The following is a 16,661-nucleotide window of genomic DNA, read 5'->3' on the forward strand; positions in this document are numbered from 1 at the left end:
ATGCTCTTTTATGGCTGTCTGGAACACTCTTCCATCCGATATTAGAAAGCAACTGGGAGCTATGCACTTCAATATTTAGATTGAAAACGTATTTCTTTAGCACTTATCTTTGTGTTTGGTTTCGTGTCTAGTTTGTTGTCCTTCCCCCGCACCTCCGGTTAGCACGATTGGCTACGTATGGTGTGAAAGAAGTTTAACATACATACACACGTGTGGGGGGTGTGGGGGACGTCTTCTTCATCCTGCCGGGGATTGACGAATGGAAGTAAATGACTATTACCGTATTTGAGGACATTGTGGAAAATAAGACGCATCCAATCTTCTGTCTGGTGTCCATGAAGTTATAAGAGTCTAGTCACACTCAACACACACACACACACACGCACCTACCGGATATTCATACGCGCTCCCAAACACTGCTTTAAAATACAGGAGTAGAAATGTGCACAATAATCCGTAGAATACGGCATAATATTACATGTAATGTAAAACAAACAGTGGTCCCGCGGTAAATTCCTCCACATCGTTAGTTAGCGTGAGCTCTGATGACCCCGGAGGCAAAACTGCGGTTGGATTCATGAGTCGTAAGGAATATAAAAAAGAACGGCGCTTTTGAAATGCGACATCGTTTTTTGGTTGCCTGCCGCAGAGTCCAGCGGTCATCTTGACCGCAATCCTTGCAAGCGCTCGGCCGCTGCGCCATTATTCGTGCGAGAAGACTCACAGAGTTCAATTGAGAGTTCAATTCACTTGAAAATAAAAAAAACACTTCTATGAATTCCACAACAATCATGACACGTGAGCAAAGTCAACACGGCGAGCAGGGGAGGGCGTATCACGTGACTCCCCAGGGGCATAAGCCACACACAGTTAGGCAATAATGGATGCACTGGACTGATGATGATGACACCGGTAGAGAGTAATCACTTTGGCTAATTGGCGCCTTAATTGATATGGCCACAGCGTTGAATCTTAGCGGGTCGGACGCATGACACACACGGCATGTTGATGTAATGCATGTGTGCAAGGCATCCTGGCAGGATCGAGGCTATGGTGAAAAGAGCATATTTTGCTGGCTCGACATCACCTTCTGTGCGTGCAGAATTACTTCACCAATGTGTAGTGGGGTAAAACGGATTCCCATAGTGAATGGAGCACGAGGTAGTCGAGGGGAGTGTAAAAGGGCGAGCGAACGAGACGCCGCTTTCGTATGGGAGGACGAAAGAGCAACGCTTGCAGGAGAGAGCGAGTGAGATGGAGAGAGGGAGGTAAGAGACATGTCAGACATGTGATTGGAATTTGCCTCCCTCCTCGCTAGGATGATAAAGTCCAAGCGAGGAAGAGCCACAGGTGTTGGGCATCTCACCTGTGTGCACTGACCGGCATGCATCACAGCTGCTGACAGGAAAACATCGCCGCAGGGCGCCTCGCGGCACCTGGCAGCACCCAGCCGAGCGTGTGGCACCAGCAGATGTGCGCACGAGTGTGTCTGCTCATTCTTCATCGAAGCCAGAAGCCCCCCCCTCCACTCCCCAAGGGGGGCATTCATTTAGTGCGTACGCATGGAGGGGGGAGGGGGGTAAACCCAAATGCGTACGCTAGCGTATGGGGGGTCTACTGACAATGTACGCATAGGAGGGGGGGGGGGGGGGGATGAAGCCTCGATCATAATTTGTCTACATTTGGCCTTCAAATGAGTTTGATGGTCCGGCGGTGGACTGTTTTCTTAAGCACGTAAAATAGTATTAATCCTTGATCGTTTCTGCGTGGATTAAATATCGTCTGTTCTATAGGATTCGGGGGGGGGGGGGGATGCGTCAGGCGAATGTAAAAAGTCCGCGTGCGTACAGGGAGGGGGGAGGGGTCAAGTTTTGACAGATTTTTGCGGACGCACCTTAATGGATGGCCCCCAACCCCGTGAGTGCACGGGGTCGACTTCTCGCAGTTTCCGTCTCCATCCATCCACTTCTGTTCTGTCTCTTCCCCAGTGACATCGACTGCCCTTATACACAGAGACGCATCGGCATGCATACAGAGCCATAGACTCGCATACACTGCACGATCGAAATACATGCACGGAGAACCATATACTTAGAAAGAGACACATGAACTCAAAAGACATACATAGAGACACGTAGGCAGATACTTGTGTATTATTTCGAGCTTAAAGTCCCACATTTGCACGGTGTCAGCTGCTCGGATTAGCTCTCTCCATGCGCTTCTACTCCGTGCCTCGTCTCTCGTCGCATCCGCTGTCTCTCACACCTCGATCCACCGCATCCGTCCATCTCCCCCTCACTCTCACCCCTACGTCTTCTGGCCTGTAGCCGGGGCATCTCCATAGCCCTTCTCATTGCATCTTCGATTAGCACGGTTGGCTACGTGCGGTGCCGAAAGAGGTTCAACATGCATCCATATCCGTTCTCTCTTCTCGAGAATATCAGTAACGCCTTCCAAGGTTCCCTCAAGAGATATTCCCAACAGCCATCTCGGAATTATCATCTCTGTCCTTTAAAGGCCTCTTCCATTGTCACCTCTCCTCCTCCATGCCCACGCCTCTGCCCAACGTAACCGCGCTCTGGTCGCATCACGGTTCTCTGTATTTCCCCTTTCAATGTCACGGGCATATTTCTATCCCAATACAATTCCTGCAAACCTCGCCCTGTTTTTTTTGCCATGTACACGGAAGTGGTGTCCACACCCAAACACATACAAATCACGACCACTCCGAGGACATCAGTGTGGTGCACAGCGTGGTCAGCATGGGCGCTGGTGCAAGGAATTAAACGAGGCCCCCTCTGTACAATGCTGGGCATGCCGTTAAACTGCGTGCGGTGATAGTGTCACCTCCCCAACTGTCCTTCCCTCGTCATGACTCGAGAACCCTCGTACAAAGTGTGGGTGAAGAGGAGTGGGGGGGGGGGGTGGAAGAAGTTTGAGCCATGAATCTGCACTTGGGCAGAAAACTTGACGGATGCCCGACCAGGGTAAGTGGTGGCGCAGTGGATAGGGCACTGCACTGTGAATCTCACAACTTGAGTTTGATTCCTGGCCACGGCTAACATTAGTGGTTAGTGACATCCGAATCAGCTGTGGGACTTCTCGAGGCCAGCTCAGCCTTAAATGGGTACCTGGGGCATCTCAAATCATGGTTCCATCTCTATGTGATCCAGCAACTGCACACCTTCAAAATGAAAGCCCTTCAAAACGACACCTTGACCATGGCAGTCTGTCCCCTGGGAACAACTTAATATAAAAAAGTTAAATAATTTATATATGAAGATGCTTTTTCACGAAATTCGTCTATCGGTAGGTCACGTGTGGTGCGGCAAAACGTGGGTATTCCTACCTCTTTCAAGACACCTGGCCAGCAAGGAAGAAATAGGCCAAGTACCATTTGTAGGAGGTCGCTACAGGTGGGGCCATGCAATTACAGGTGCAGTTCAGCAATTGCTGCAACTGTGCCCTTACATACATTGAGAGCTGGAATCTCATGGGAGGATGGAATTGGGTGGTAAAAGGCGATTTTATAATAGCACTAACGACGTTAACGACGGCAACGGAAACGACGAGGTGTTGATTTTGCAGACGCCGATAAGAGAAGGGAGATCGGGGAAGATTCATCGGGCGCGGGGGATGGAATGAAGCGTGACATTCCACGGGAGAGCGGCTGAGAATGACGACACGAACAAATAAAAATACCCGCAGTAAATTGTAAGTGGGAATGTGTAAATTAGGCTTGCGGGGACAAAGATTAGGATTCCTGAGTTTGGGAGGAGGGGGGGGTGGGGAGAGGGGGGGGCGGTCACAGGTCACGAGAGCCATGCATCACTCGCGGACAGCTTCCTCACAAAGGGCCGCTCCCTTCATCGCTACCGCCAAGGGACACGGTCCATCCGTGCCACCTCGGGCCGTCTTCATCCAAGTCTCGTGGTAAGACGCGGCGGCTTCAGTGGTGGCGATGGCCCGCTGGGGCCTCTCCCCACCCCCCCCGCCCCACGACGGAAATTGCTTTGCGGCGCCTTTCCTTTCGATTCATAAACTCCCGAGTGAGACGAGGGGAGAAATGTACAGGATGACGAGAGAGAGAGAGATGCAGTGATATGAGAGAAAGTTCGGATTAAAAGATATAGGTGGAATAAGATGAGAATAGAGAGAGAGATACAGATGAGACAGAGCTGTCGTGAAACGAGAGAGACCGAGGCAAGAGACAGAGAAGAGAGACACAGACAAAATGGAGATGCGAAAGATGAATTCACCTTATTTTTACTTACCTTTTATATATTTAGAAGCTGAATTCGATGACATTTTGTAAATGTATCTTTTTTTGGTCACGAACCTACGACCCCTTGAGTGTGTGGGGTATTCCAAGGATCTTGCTTAGTTTGTGTTCACGCCGCCGCTATGGCAGCATCGGACCCATCGGTCATTAGCGGATCGGTCAAAAAAACTCACCAATAACTAATATAGCATGAGCACGCCTTCATCCAGCAGTGGATTGACCACTGGCCTTGCATTACCATTCTGAGGTTTGATTCATTCCAAAGCTCAGAGGCAATGCGTGTTAACTGCTCACGTAAAAACGAAGTTCGTATCGCAACAGAATACATTTGTAATGAAAATGTGAACATTCTGATGGCATGAAATCAGTCGACGCATCGTTCCCAGCAAACCCGTCGATCCGATGTATCAATGACCCGGCCACAGTGACCCCTGTGCCGGCTGCGGCCCTCTCCGAGCCAGGCCGCCCTCGCGATCCCCAATCGCGTGTCGACTCTTGCAGGGGGACACGCTGGCCTTCGAGCACCTCGTCATGTTCATCACGGCCACGAGGAGGGCCGCTCACGAAGCCACCCACCACCCCCACGTGCAGCGCAGAGGATCCGGCCTGCACCCCGCACCCTCGCCCTGCGAACCGCAGTACAAGCTACCCCTCACCCACGAGCTCCGAGCCCTGCTCGCCTCCAAGACGACCGCTTCAGCCGACGCCCCCCTCTCTCACCCACCACCACCGCCCCCCCAACTTAAGCGCAGCTCATCCCGAGTATCCGCGTCTCCGCGTAACCGATGAGCGTTAACCAGTTCATATTGAATGAGATAAGGATGTGGTATTGGATGAGGCAAGGGTTTCCGTATTCGATGAGAAAACGTTTCTGTGTTGAATGTGGCGAATGTTCTGAGTGGGATGAGACGAGAGTTCTGTGTGCCTTGAACCTTGGTGCAATGCGCATCACTACCACCGGGATATGAAGCGTTACGTTCCATCTCAGTACCATCGATCTGACGAAACCCCCGTCTCAATGTTTCGACTCTAATTTGGTGACGTTTTGATAATAATTGAAGCACACTAAGTGTGTGTGTGTTTTATATATATATACACATATAAAACTATTATACTCTGCTTTACATAAAAAAAAACAATTGAGTTTGCGGGCTTCCGTAGTGGACTTGTGAACAGGCATGAGAATAAGACATCGCTTTGCGTTCCTGAGCAACGCAGCCTGAAGGAAAAAACGCCACTTTTTTTCAAATTTTCTTGCTGTGGTTTTCACATCTGATGATGATTGCTTGTGTTGCAATCGAAACGTCGTGAGAATGTTATTGTTTTATTTTTATTATTTTATTATTTCTCTTGTACGTGACTTTACCGAAAGAACCAAGAATATGAATCCCTGCAGTCTGTTGATAAGGGAAATCCATCAATAAAAAGTATAATCCTCATCAATATTATTTAGCCAAAAATACAGATTGAGAAAAACCTATATGGATGGCGGGGGGAGTGATATGACACTGACGCAATAGGGCAGAGCGACCGTCAAAAGGTTAGAGTTCAATGACATGGGTTGGTCGACCTTTGACCTTGGGGGAAATAAAAACGTTTGCATGAAAACGCGCACGCAGAGTTAACCAACTTCAGAATTCACCACAAAGCCCTTTGTGCCTCACAGCGCCACGGCGCTCAGTCAATCAGCAGATTGCCAACTCCGTCTTCAAGTACAACATGGTTTTCCGTTGCTTTTCGCATCCCACGCTCAAATCATCCGCCAACGACGCCCGACCTCATCCGGTCACGGAAAGCTCAGCGGGAATCGAACTTGGCGAGTGCTTTTGCATGGGAGACCACCAGAGCGTGGCAGGTGTTAATAATACTGGAATGGTTACATTCAAAATAGCGCCTTTCATCGATGATCTCAAAGCGCTGCACAAGACAAAGTAGCATCAAAATAACTCATTGGAAAAATATCACAATGAAAGAAATGCTGAGAAAAATCTCGGGTCACCCATCGACCGAAGCTTGGACCTGGGAACGCGGAGGCGACCCGCATCCTCAGATCTCAGAGACCTTGAGGCATATATGGACGCAGCATCATCCGGGTGTATGCTGGGGCAAGCAAGGTGGTTCAGAGCTGTATCAGTAGGCAAAAGCATGCATGTGGCTGAGAGGTGGCAAGGAGGTGATAGTACAGCAATGGGTTTAGTCCAAAAATATGATTCAAAGGATTGAATATATCTGTGGATTGAAGCCATCTGTGTGGAGATTTGACTGTGTGTGTCATGGTTAGCCTGTACGGGCTCTCCGGTTTCTTCCCACGTGCTAAACATTCATGGTATATTTAAGCTGGGCCGCTCCAAGCTTGGTGGTGTTTCATTCTTCACCTGAGGATGGCTGCTTACATTGTGGCCGAAACGTCGTGAGAATTATTTTATTGTTTTATTTTTATTATTTTATTACTTCCCTTCTACGTGACTTTACCAAAAGAACCAAGAAGATGAATCCCTGCAGTCACGAAAGCTTTAAATCGAAAATTAATGGAATTGGTCAAACAACCCAATGCAGAGCATTCTCCTGAAAAGTATTCTGAAGGCTCAGCGTGGCATCCTGAGCTAATCAAATGCATTATTAGTGCTGGTAGAGTGGTCGAGCAGCGGTTAGCTCAGTGCACTATGAACCCGTTCACCCGCGTTCAATTCCCGTCCATGATTAACATTAATGGTTAGGGGTATCTATGCCACTTTGGGCTCCCCCGCAACCACATTCACACGGATAAGAGCAGCGAAGAATGGTCTGGAATTAATTATTCACATTGATAAAGGGCACTTCATCCATAGATCCCAATGCAGCGTTTATGGTTTTCCGGAAATAAACGGAACCAGGGTAAACGGCCAAAACTCGGGGGTGAAGGCGAATTTAATGAGGTGAGTTTTCAAGATGGGCTTTAATAGCTCTAACGACTCGGTCTTATACCAAAGCAAAGCGTTCCACAGCCTGGGAGCTGCACTGCAAATAAGGCCGATCATCCCAGGAACAGAGCCTTGATCTCGGAGTACTTAGACTAAGGTGATACCGAGGTCTCTGGGACATCGTCGGAGAGTAAACATGGATGCAGTGCCTGCAAACCACGTGGGGGGCTAACCAACAATGATAATTTTACTATCGCTGCAGGTTTAGCGTGCTGTTGAAATAAACACACGGACACTTATCGCGCTCTTCAAAGACAAATATAATTATATTTTAGTTTTTAAAGGAAACATTTTGCTTATTGTTTATAAATAAGCATTAATCACAGCTCAAAGACATGGTTTACAAAAACAAATACTGAATACAATAAATACTTTAAGTATGTAAGTTAGCTTTATATACATTAACAGTTTTATAGCCTTTAAAAAAATACATCTCAGTGCAACATCACAGATAAGATGCAAAACATTTTCTTTTCTTTTTTTTAGCATTTTTCATATATAGACCCAAACTTGATTTCCAAAACGGTTACCAAAAAGCGGTGCACTTCCTGCTTCTCCTGCTGTATTAAACGTTGTGTGCCCTGCCTGCAGCAGAGAAGCCGCACTGACGAGAAATGCGCAGAGAGACCGTTGGGGTCTGTGCACCCTAAAAAGGTATGTACAATATTTTACAACGGACGCATGATTGTACTTGGTCATTGATACAAATATTTCCCGACGACAACAATAACGACGACAAAACGAAAAAGTGACTCTTGCAGGATAAATGCCTTTCGTTGGGGAGAACGAAAATAACAAAACGTACCACTTTAACGCGGCCACTTAGTATCGATTTCGTGCAAGCGAGCTGAAAGAAGAGCGCCAGGCGCTGAGATTTTTCATAACGATACGAGATTTTTAAAAAAGAAACGCAACGACGATAACCCCTCCTGTCAGGGCGCCCCTTCCTCTCGCACGTCACGAGTTTCATCTCGGCTGGCGTCGGCAGCACCGTCGCCGGCACGGCTCTTGCTCGCCGCGTTCACTGTCGCTGCCACCACTGCCGCAGGCTCCGGCCTCTCTTCTGCCCAAGTGCCGGTTGGCCCGGCCTGGTCGCTCGCCGCCGATTGCGTCTCCTCTTCCGTGCATGCCGCACGGCCGTAGTGCAACGTTTCTAAGTGCTGATTCGGGGACGGCTCCGTCGAGTTTTCCGCCGCGATCCCGGTATCCTGCTGCTGCTGCTGCTGATGCCGATAAAGATGCCGAAGATGATGATGATGTAGATGAGGTTCGTGATGCTGATGAGTCTGTTCGGGCGTGCACTGCGCCGGCAGAAATCCCGCCGTCGAACAAAGACCGGCGAAGACGCTCGTCGCCGCCCCCGGTGATGGTGGTGGAGGAGGACGGGGGGGACCGCTCGCCGGCTGCTCCCCCGCCGCGCGGCTCCGCGCGAACGCCTCGGCTTGCTGCGGCGGCGGCGGCGGTGACTCCTCGTCACCGGCGAGCTGCGCGCGCGGGAGGCCTGTGCTGGGTACTCCGCTCTGCGGGGCCTCGCCGCCCATTCCGCACGCGGCGTCGCGAACAGGGGGCCTCGCCACACCTGTGTGGACCATGTGGATCCCGCCCACGGACACTGTGCGGCACGGGGCCCAGGCCAGGCCCTGCGAGTGCAGGGGGAGGTGGCTGAGGAAGTTCTGCAGAGGCGCGGTTGATGCCGTTGCTGCCGTTGACGTCACCAGGAGCTGTGGCATCAACTCCTCCAATCCTTTGATGTTCCAGTCAGGAGTCATTACCTGCAAGAGTCGATGAATGAAAGCAATATTGACTTAAAGCTTTCGTGACTGCAGGAATTAATGTTCTTTGTGTCTTTCGGTAAAGTCACGTACATGGGTTCAAAAAAATATAACAAAAAACTACGACGTTTCGATCGCAACACGACCGCTTGTGTTTTGGCCACAAACGAAGTGGAGAGAGAAAGAACACGCAAAATTCCAAATACACACCTGGTGTCAGGAATCGGGACCGAATCTATGACCTCCTGCATACCAGGCGAGGGAGATAACATCTCATCACCTCCGGCGCCCCATCACAAAGCACAGGAATGGGATTGAGACAACGCTCACCATGGGTTCCTCCGTGTCGTCTCTCGCGCCCAGCTCGGGACCACGGGACGGCGCCCGCGTGGGCAGGGTGAGCGCGATGACGCTCGCCGCCCTCCCGCCAAAGTCCCCGAACGTCCTCAGCGAGAACTGCAGGCCCTCGCTCGCCCCGCCATGCGAAAACCGCCGCGTCGCCTCCTCTTCCTCCTCGTCCTCCTCGTCTTCATCCTCCTCCTCGTCCTCCTCCTGCCCGTGGGCTCGCACGCTATCCTCCGATTCCACACGCGCGAGCCGTTCCCCGCGCCGAGCGGGAGCGGAGCGGAGCCTCTCGTCGCCCGGACCCATCCGCTCTCCGGAAACGGAGCGGCTCGTTCCGGCCGAGCGGAGGGCGCGGGCGGCCGCGTCCGCGCCCGCGCCCGCGTCCGCGCCCGCCGCGAGCTCGACGACGACGCCGCCGCCGCCGCTTCCTCCCTCCTCGTCTTCCTCCTCGTCGTCGTCTTCGTTGTCAACGTCGTCGTCTTCTGCCCCCTCCGATTCCTCCACGTCGGAGAACTGGTGCACCTCCTCCCAGCACTGCAGCCGCTCCTCCTCGGCTCCTGCATGGGGGGTGGGTGCGTTTGGGAGGATGGGAACACGAGTTGGCTTGCATGGGAGCACGTGTGTATATCGACGGCTCTTTAGTTTCTCCCCAGGAACCTTAGTTTGGCTCTAAGAGTCACCCGCACGGTAAATAAGACCGCTTCGCTCCAGTGCTCGGATAATAATATAACAATAACACCTTCATTATATATCGTGTCATTCATGCCAACAGCATTCCACAAATCCCATAAGAACCACATCCCATACGCGGGGGTTGGTTATGCACGGCATGAAAGAAGCCCAACACACACATACGTATGAAGCAAACGAAACCCCTACGACAAAGCAAAATGAAAAATGTATAAATAAATTAAGAAATCGTACCAAAAGATAAAGAACATAGAAAAACAAGTTATTAAAACAAAGAATGTAGTTCTTTAGGTCACATCCCAGACCACAATCTCAACTTCCCAACCGAGCCAGGAAATCTTCACAGGAGAGATCCCGACGCTGGCTTACAATCCAATCCTCCAAGTACTCACCCCTGTCTACCTCGACCACACCCTCAACGTGTTTTACTCCCTCTGGTGTGCTCACCACTCCAGCGACCAATAACTTCTCACAAAACCCTCGTGTGCACATTGCCCACGAGAAGCCCACTCCCTCCCTTCAACAGATGTACACGAAAACAACACGCAAATGCACAAAACAACAACTGCCACTCGCCGTGTTATTTTGTATACAGTACAACGCTAGTAATCCCACGTCGTGGCTTCAAGTGTCAGTGATGTCACCGTGGAGCTTATGCCAAGCTAGGTGCACTTTGAGGCCACGTGAAGTGCCAGAAGTTCGCTGGCAGGAGCTTACAGGACAGGCCGATGTGCGTACGAGCACACGCAAGGACAACTCGGTCACATGCAAACCAGCCTGCTACTGAAGGCAGATGTGGGATCGTAGTAGAACGGTACAACAATATATATTTTCTGCACCGTCCCCTGCTGCCCGCAATTTGAGACAGGGGGCACCCATGGATGGGATTTACCGATTGAGTGGCCCCAGTATCACATGACAGAAGGCAGTGTGCCAGAATCCATTGTTGTGCTGTAATTGTATGCTCCCTGTGTTCGAGACCTTCCCAAAGCCACACTCACCAGCGTGGTGAAGTATACATATATAGTCAAGTAACCCTCACAAATGACACGGCACCGGGAGGCTCTCATCCAATAGTGGATTGACAAAAGAGCTGTGCATTTAGTTTTTGCCGAACGGTTAATGTGTCGCACTGATGATCCTCAAACGTGATATCCTGAACGTGTACATTCAGGACCCACGATGCTAAGCAAGTCACTTGAACAAATGTTTACCCAACTTGGCTTTCTACGACAATGTCTGGCCAGACAGTTCAGAGGTCAGAGCACTGAGCCGGCACTGAGCTGGCACCACTGAGATCCTGGGTTTGAATCCTGGTTCCAGCCACCCGTGATTAAACTGGGTTCTCAAGCGTAGCAACTGATGGTCTCAAGACTGGTTACTAATTAGTGTACAACACGATAATAAATTCGGTTTTCTACAGAAATTGGTCCAAAATTACATCTCTGAGAATAAAAAAATGTATATCGGTTCATCCACAGTACAACAATCTCGTAGAATAGTGTGTGGGAAAGCGCAAACTCTACTTTAAAGGATAAAATAAGCACTTGAAGGATATATTTTACACTTCTGCGGCAATTATCTGACACACATGGGTCGCACTACTCAGCGAGATATAAGACTAAATACTTCATCACACGACGTGGCATCAATAAGAGCAACTACAATCAGCTGGGAAACTGGAAAAACATAGCAAAGAAAATGGACTAATTTAACTTTGCGGTTTTGTTTTTACGAACGCTGGAAGTCATCACATTGTCGACGGGTCTTGGGGCTGTGCAACGTCGCGCATCACGAGAGCAGGAGACATTAAAACATTTTCTCAAAACACAACTCCTCGCGCGCGGTGAATGGAACGAGGCATTCGGCGCCGCCTTCCCGAGACAAAACAGCGCGGCGTCAAAACAATTTACAGAAAATCATTTCGATTACTTCAATGTGAAGCGGTGCGAGCGGGCTTGCGCGCGTGGTAAAAACACACTCACGTGTTTCGCAGGGAGGAAAGGGTGCAGAGCCAATGTGGAGATGTGCAAAAAAACATATGCTTGACTCACTACGTCGCCTCCACATTTGGCAAGGCGTGTTTTTTTTTGGTTAGCCGAGTAAAAAAATGTAATGTCACAGGGTAGAGGGCTCTTTGTTTTCTTTCAAGTGAACGAGCGGTCCCTTTTGAAGGTGTAATGACTACAAAGCGGAGCGCCGTGTTGTTTTGTACACAGCGCTCAGAATTTCCCGTAGCGGCTTCATCAACATCGTAACGTCGACAACATAGCACGCTCGCGAATCTCAAAAATGTACACATGGGTACGCCGTGTTCAAAACAGGCCTTTGATAGTTTTTACTTTATTTAAAATGTTAAGCGTATATATTTAAACTCTTACCGACGTTTTCTGGAATGCAGATGAGTAGACGTAACTCTGATGCTTTCTGGAATGCAGATGAATAAACGTAACTCTCTTGAGAGGTGGATGGGTGGCACGGGAGGTTACTAATGACCATCAGCGTTGCTGCTAAGATCGAGAGTATGCATCACTGGCGATAACCCCGACATTATTCAAACGCAGGAGATGTCTCAACTTGGTCACTTAAGTCTGCATAAAAATATTACGTGATATGATATTTGCACAGAAACTCAATTGCATCTGATGGATAATTTAAATCGAAACGCAAAATAATAATCCTCGCCAGTACAGCCTAAACCTCGTGGTTGTGAGCTAGACCATTGAAGGCTTTCACACAAAGGTGTATGTGGGGATAATTTAGCCACACATCAGTTTGTCTTGGGCACTAAGTGGGGCCGTGACAGTGATCGTCTTATCAAATGACTGATTCCCCACGAAAGGAATTGGGAATTTCCATTCCTGTCAGAGGGCAGGCAACACGGATGAGCACCACCCAATGCTATCTTGAGCAGGGAGACAGATATTTTGAGATTGGTTTTCAATCGAGGTGGTTGGCACTGATGAATATCCTTGGTCCGAGTCTGGGAGTCAGCTGCCTGTGTGATTAAACTGGGGTCTCAAGTGTCGTGAGTTGCTGATCTCAGCCTGGTCACCAATGACAGCACAAAAACCAATGAGATTAAAATTGAATTTTTCACCTAAGTCACCAAAAATTGTCAACTCTGGGAGTACGAATATTTGAGTTTGATTGCCATCTGACGAGGGTTTCTTTTTAGCAGCGCAGGTGGAGAATTTATCGACGCTATTAATGCCAATAGCATAATAAAAAATATATTAAATCTTGACTCAAAGCTTTCGTGACTGCAGGAATTCATATTCTTTGGGTCTTTCGGTATAAGTCACGGAGACAGGTTCAAAGAAAATAACAAAGAAATAATAAATAAAAACTACGACGTTTCGATCACAACACAACACAAGCGGTCGTCATCAAGGAGGCAAAACAAAATAGTTTGGAAAAAAACAACAGGAAAAAACGGTTGAAAAATTCTAACGCTCAACTCTAGATCTCAAGGATGGAGCAATGGCACAGCAGCTTGTGGACTTGAGCTCTGGACCCGGCAACCCGAGCTCGGCTACCATCAGTGGCGAGCGATCAAACCCAATTTTGAACCACCCCCCACAGTCCCCGCGCCCCCCCCTGCTACCCCCCAGCTTCGTCTACCTACTCTGAGCGGTGTGGCGAAGTACGTTTAAACAATCCCCGTGACTGACAAGGCACAGGCAAGCCTTCTAATCCAGCAGTGGATTGAGAATGGGGCTGCAATTTATTACGAGTACTCGAGATATAAACTTTATTGACGAGTTTACCAAGTTCGCAAAAAGTCATGCTTGAGATTACGTAATGGTTGCCAACAGGCGGCGTTCATCTTCGGAGGACCGAGAGGACACGTGGGATCCGACGGGCAGCCGTCAACACAAAAGTCGTTTTGCGTTATTTTCAAGCGGTGACGAGCAGACAGAGCTAATGCATGCACGCTTTCAACCTCAGCTGGCAAGCGTTAATAAATGGGTTTAGCGACAGCTCCTACTCACACGGCGGCGCCTGCCTAACCCTTGGTCGCCACGGAGATGCTTGCCCCCCACCATCTCCCCCCCACCCCCCACCCCACCTCAGAGAAATAATCTCACTTCCATCTGCGCTTCCGCTCGGCACCCCGGCTCCGTAGCTCACGGGTGCCGCCGGGTCAGGTGTGATGGGACCCCGCGAGAGCGCCCGTGCCCTCGACGCGCCCACAATCTTGACAGCGATCGGAGCAGAATGCGACGACTGGGTCATCTGCCTGTTTATCTAGCGAAGCGGTCACCGGGAGGAAGAACGAAAATACGATCGCGGGGGGTTTTGGCGGGTTTACGCTGAGGGGGGTTTGGTCAATCAACAATATTGTGCTTGGGATCCCCCTGTGCCTTCTTACATAATTTATCATTGTGTTTGTGTGCGTGTATGCGTGTCTATGTGTGCGAGAGCCCAGGCTGTTCCACTTGTCCGTGTGCGTGGCCCCATTTTTTATGGCAATCTACTGCTGGACGAACGGATCAAGTTGGTGGGACAAATGTGAGCAGGTTGGGATGGGTTCTCCATGGGAGGCGCTGTAGATTTGCGAAAGTTGGAGAGCATCTGTCATGGGCATCAGCCTTCGGTTACGAGGATGATGCCAGATAGACTGCTGGATGAGGGCCGCGCCATGCCGTGTGTGTCGTGGGGAGGATAATTGACCATACTTCACCACGCGAGATCAGGGCAGGTTGACAAGGGCGGAGAGCAGAGGTGGGAGCATAGAAGCACACGACAGCAAATGCATATTTCTGCATGGCTGTCTTGTGCCCACAGCGTAACCCCGCAATCTAGAACATTCTGCTCTCGGTGGTGGTCACCTATCCAAGGCTATACAAGTTCGACTCTCACTTGGCTTCCGAGATCTGATGAGATCGGGCTCGTTCCGCGTGATTTGCTCACACGCACTGGTCCACGATTCATCTCCAATTTGCCAGTGATAGGGATTGAAGCGAGTGGCCCTAGTGATTGATGAGCCACACTGTGGTTGGATTTCACCCCAAAAGTAGCATAACTCGTAAAACGGCGGTAATTAGTTTGTTTTGGTCTGTCTCCCACGTATGTAAGTTGAACTGCTTTCACATCGTACAGAGCCAACCGTGCTCATCGGAGGTGTGGCGGAAGAGGTGGAATAGAGAAACTTTCCCCACCTTTCACCTGCCGCACAGGGAGATGCAGAACCGGCCCTAGACCTTTGGGGGCCCTAAGCAAAATTTGGTTGGAGGCCCCTTTGATGTATGATTTTTTTCACCCACTAGCTAGCAGTGACTCTAGGGGGCCCTCTGCTGGCCACGGGGCCCTTTGCAATTGCAAGGGTCGCTTAGTGGCTGGGCCGGCTCTGGGGAGATGGGTTCGAACCGGCGACCTTTGGATTGCAAGTCCGGCGTGCTCACCGCTACACTAGGCCATCTCAATAACTCGCATATAATTTGCTGAAATTGTAAATAGTCGATCCTCGCACGCACAAATTGATGGCCGTGTGGGAATCAATAACAATTTATCATTCGATGACAAAACCGAGGCGCAGACGCGTCATCTCACTCGTATATCGATCTGTCTTCCCACGCAAAAAAAGTAAACGTCGTTTCTGACACAACCCATCGGTCTAATCGTAGCTGTAGGAGCAAATATTATCAGCGGGACTGATACAGCACAAACTCCGGACCGACATCCACATACAGCGTCTCATCAGCAGAAACCAGTCCAGCCTGAATAGACGCATCATCCATGCACGGTGGTGAAAGCCCTCATTAACGCTGGCTCAGCAGCAGCACCATCTGCAGGGCACAGGGTGACAAGCGCACACTCGTTACTGAGCTGTTTCAAACCGCTTCTTCGCACTTGAAGGTCCACCGACTGCAGTTGGACGGGTGCCTCAGAAGTCGGAGATCTGAACCAGTATCGCTGGAACTTGGCTTCTAATCCAGAAATAATTAACTAAATTAACTTCAAATTTTTTTTATATTTACCAGGTAAAGCCCACTAATCTATATAGCTCTTTTTCAAGAATGACCTGGTCACAAATTATAGCTCAACGAAGTGGCTAATCACGTGGAAATGTAGAGCGACCAAATACTCCAAACGTATGATTTTAAATGTGGCGGGAAAAACCGGAATACCCGGAGAAAAATCCACACGACCACGGGGGGAACATGGAAACTCCAAAAATACACAGGTCAGGGTGGGGATCGGGATCGAACCCACGACCTCATGTATATCAGGCGAGGTAGTTAACATCTCGCCACCACGAGATTAAATAAGATTCCCAACTGCAGTGAGTTTACGGTCACAGCCTGGTCGCCGATGACTACTTCAAGGTTTGCCTTTGATATAGTTAAATTCCAACTCTGAGAAGCAAAACTATTATATTGGTGAGACCGTCATGTGACAATATTTGATGAGAATGGGTGTGAAAGTGCGCCCCCTACTGTGCAAATGCTAAAAAAGCCACTTGAAGGATTTTACTGAAATTACTGTGAAAAAAACTTTTTTGCGGACTGTTTTCGGATACATAGGGTAGGCTATATGACACAGTTCCGAAATGATCCTTCATCTCCTGACGTGACACAATAGCACAGTTGAAACGGAAAAAATACC

General features: G+C 49.6%; 1 protein-coding gene across 3 annotated transcripts in view; it reads right to left on the reverse strand.

Moving 5' to 3' along the window:
- Nucleotides 1-7,484: 7,484 nt before the first annotated feature.
- Nucleotides 7,485-16,661, reverse strand: part of LOC144718824 (transcription factor HIVEP3-like) — a 123,882-nt gene continuing 114,705 nt past the window's right edge. For all 3 annotated transcript variants that reach the window (XM_078594380.1, XM_078594379.1, XM_078594381.1), the window contains 2 exons: nt 9,345-9,916; nt 7,485-9,014 (listed from right to left, as the gene is read on the reverse strand). In XM_078594380.1, the coding sequence (XP_078450506.1) occupies nt 8,175-9,014; nt 9,345-9,916 (1,412 nt within the window). In that variant the 3' untranslated portion in view covers nt 7,485-8,174. The remainder of the gene's footprint in view (nt 9,015-9,344; nt 9,917-16,661) is intronic.

Source organism: Lampetra planeri, chromosome 5 (genome assembly GCF_965212315.1).
Source record: "Lampetra planeri chromosome 5, kcLamPlan1.2.h2, whole genome shotgun sequence".
Classification (NCBI taxonomy): domain Eukaryota; kingdom Metazoa; phylum Chordata; class Hyperoartia; order Petromyzontiformes; family Petromyzontidae; genus Lampetra; species Lampetra planeri.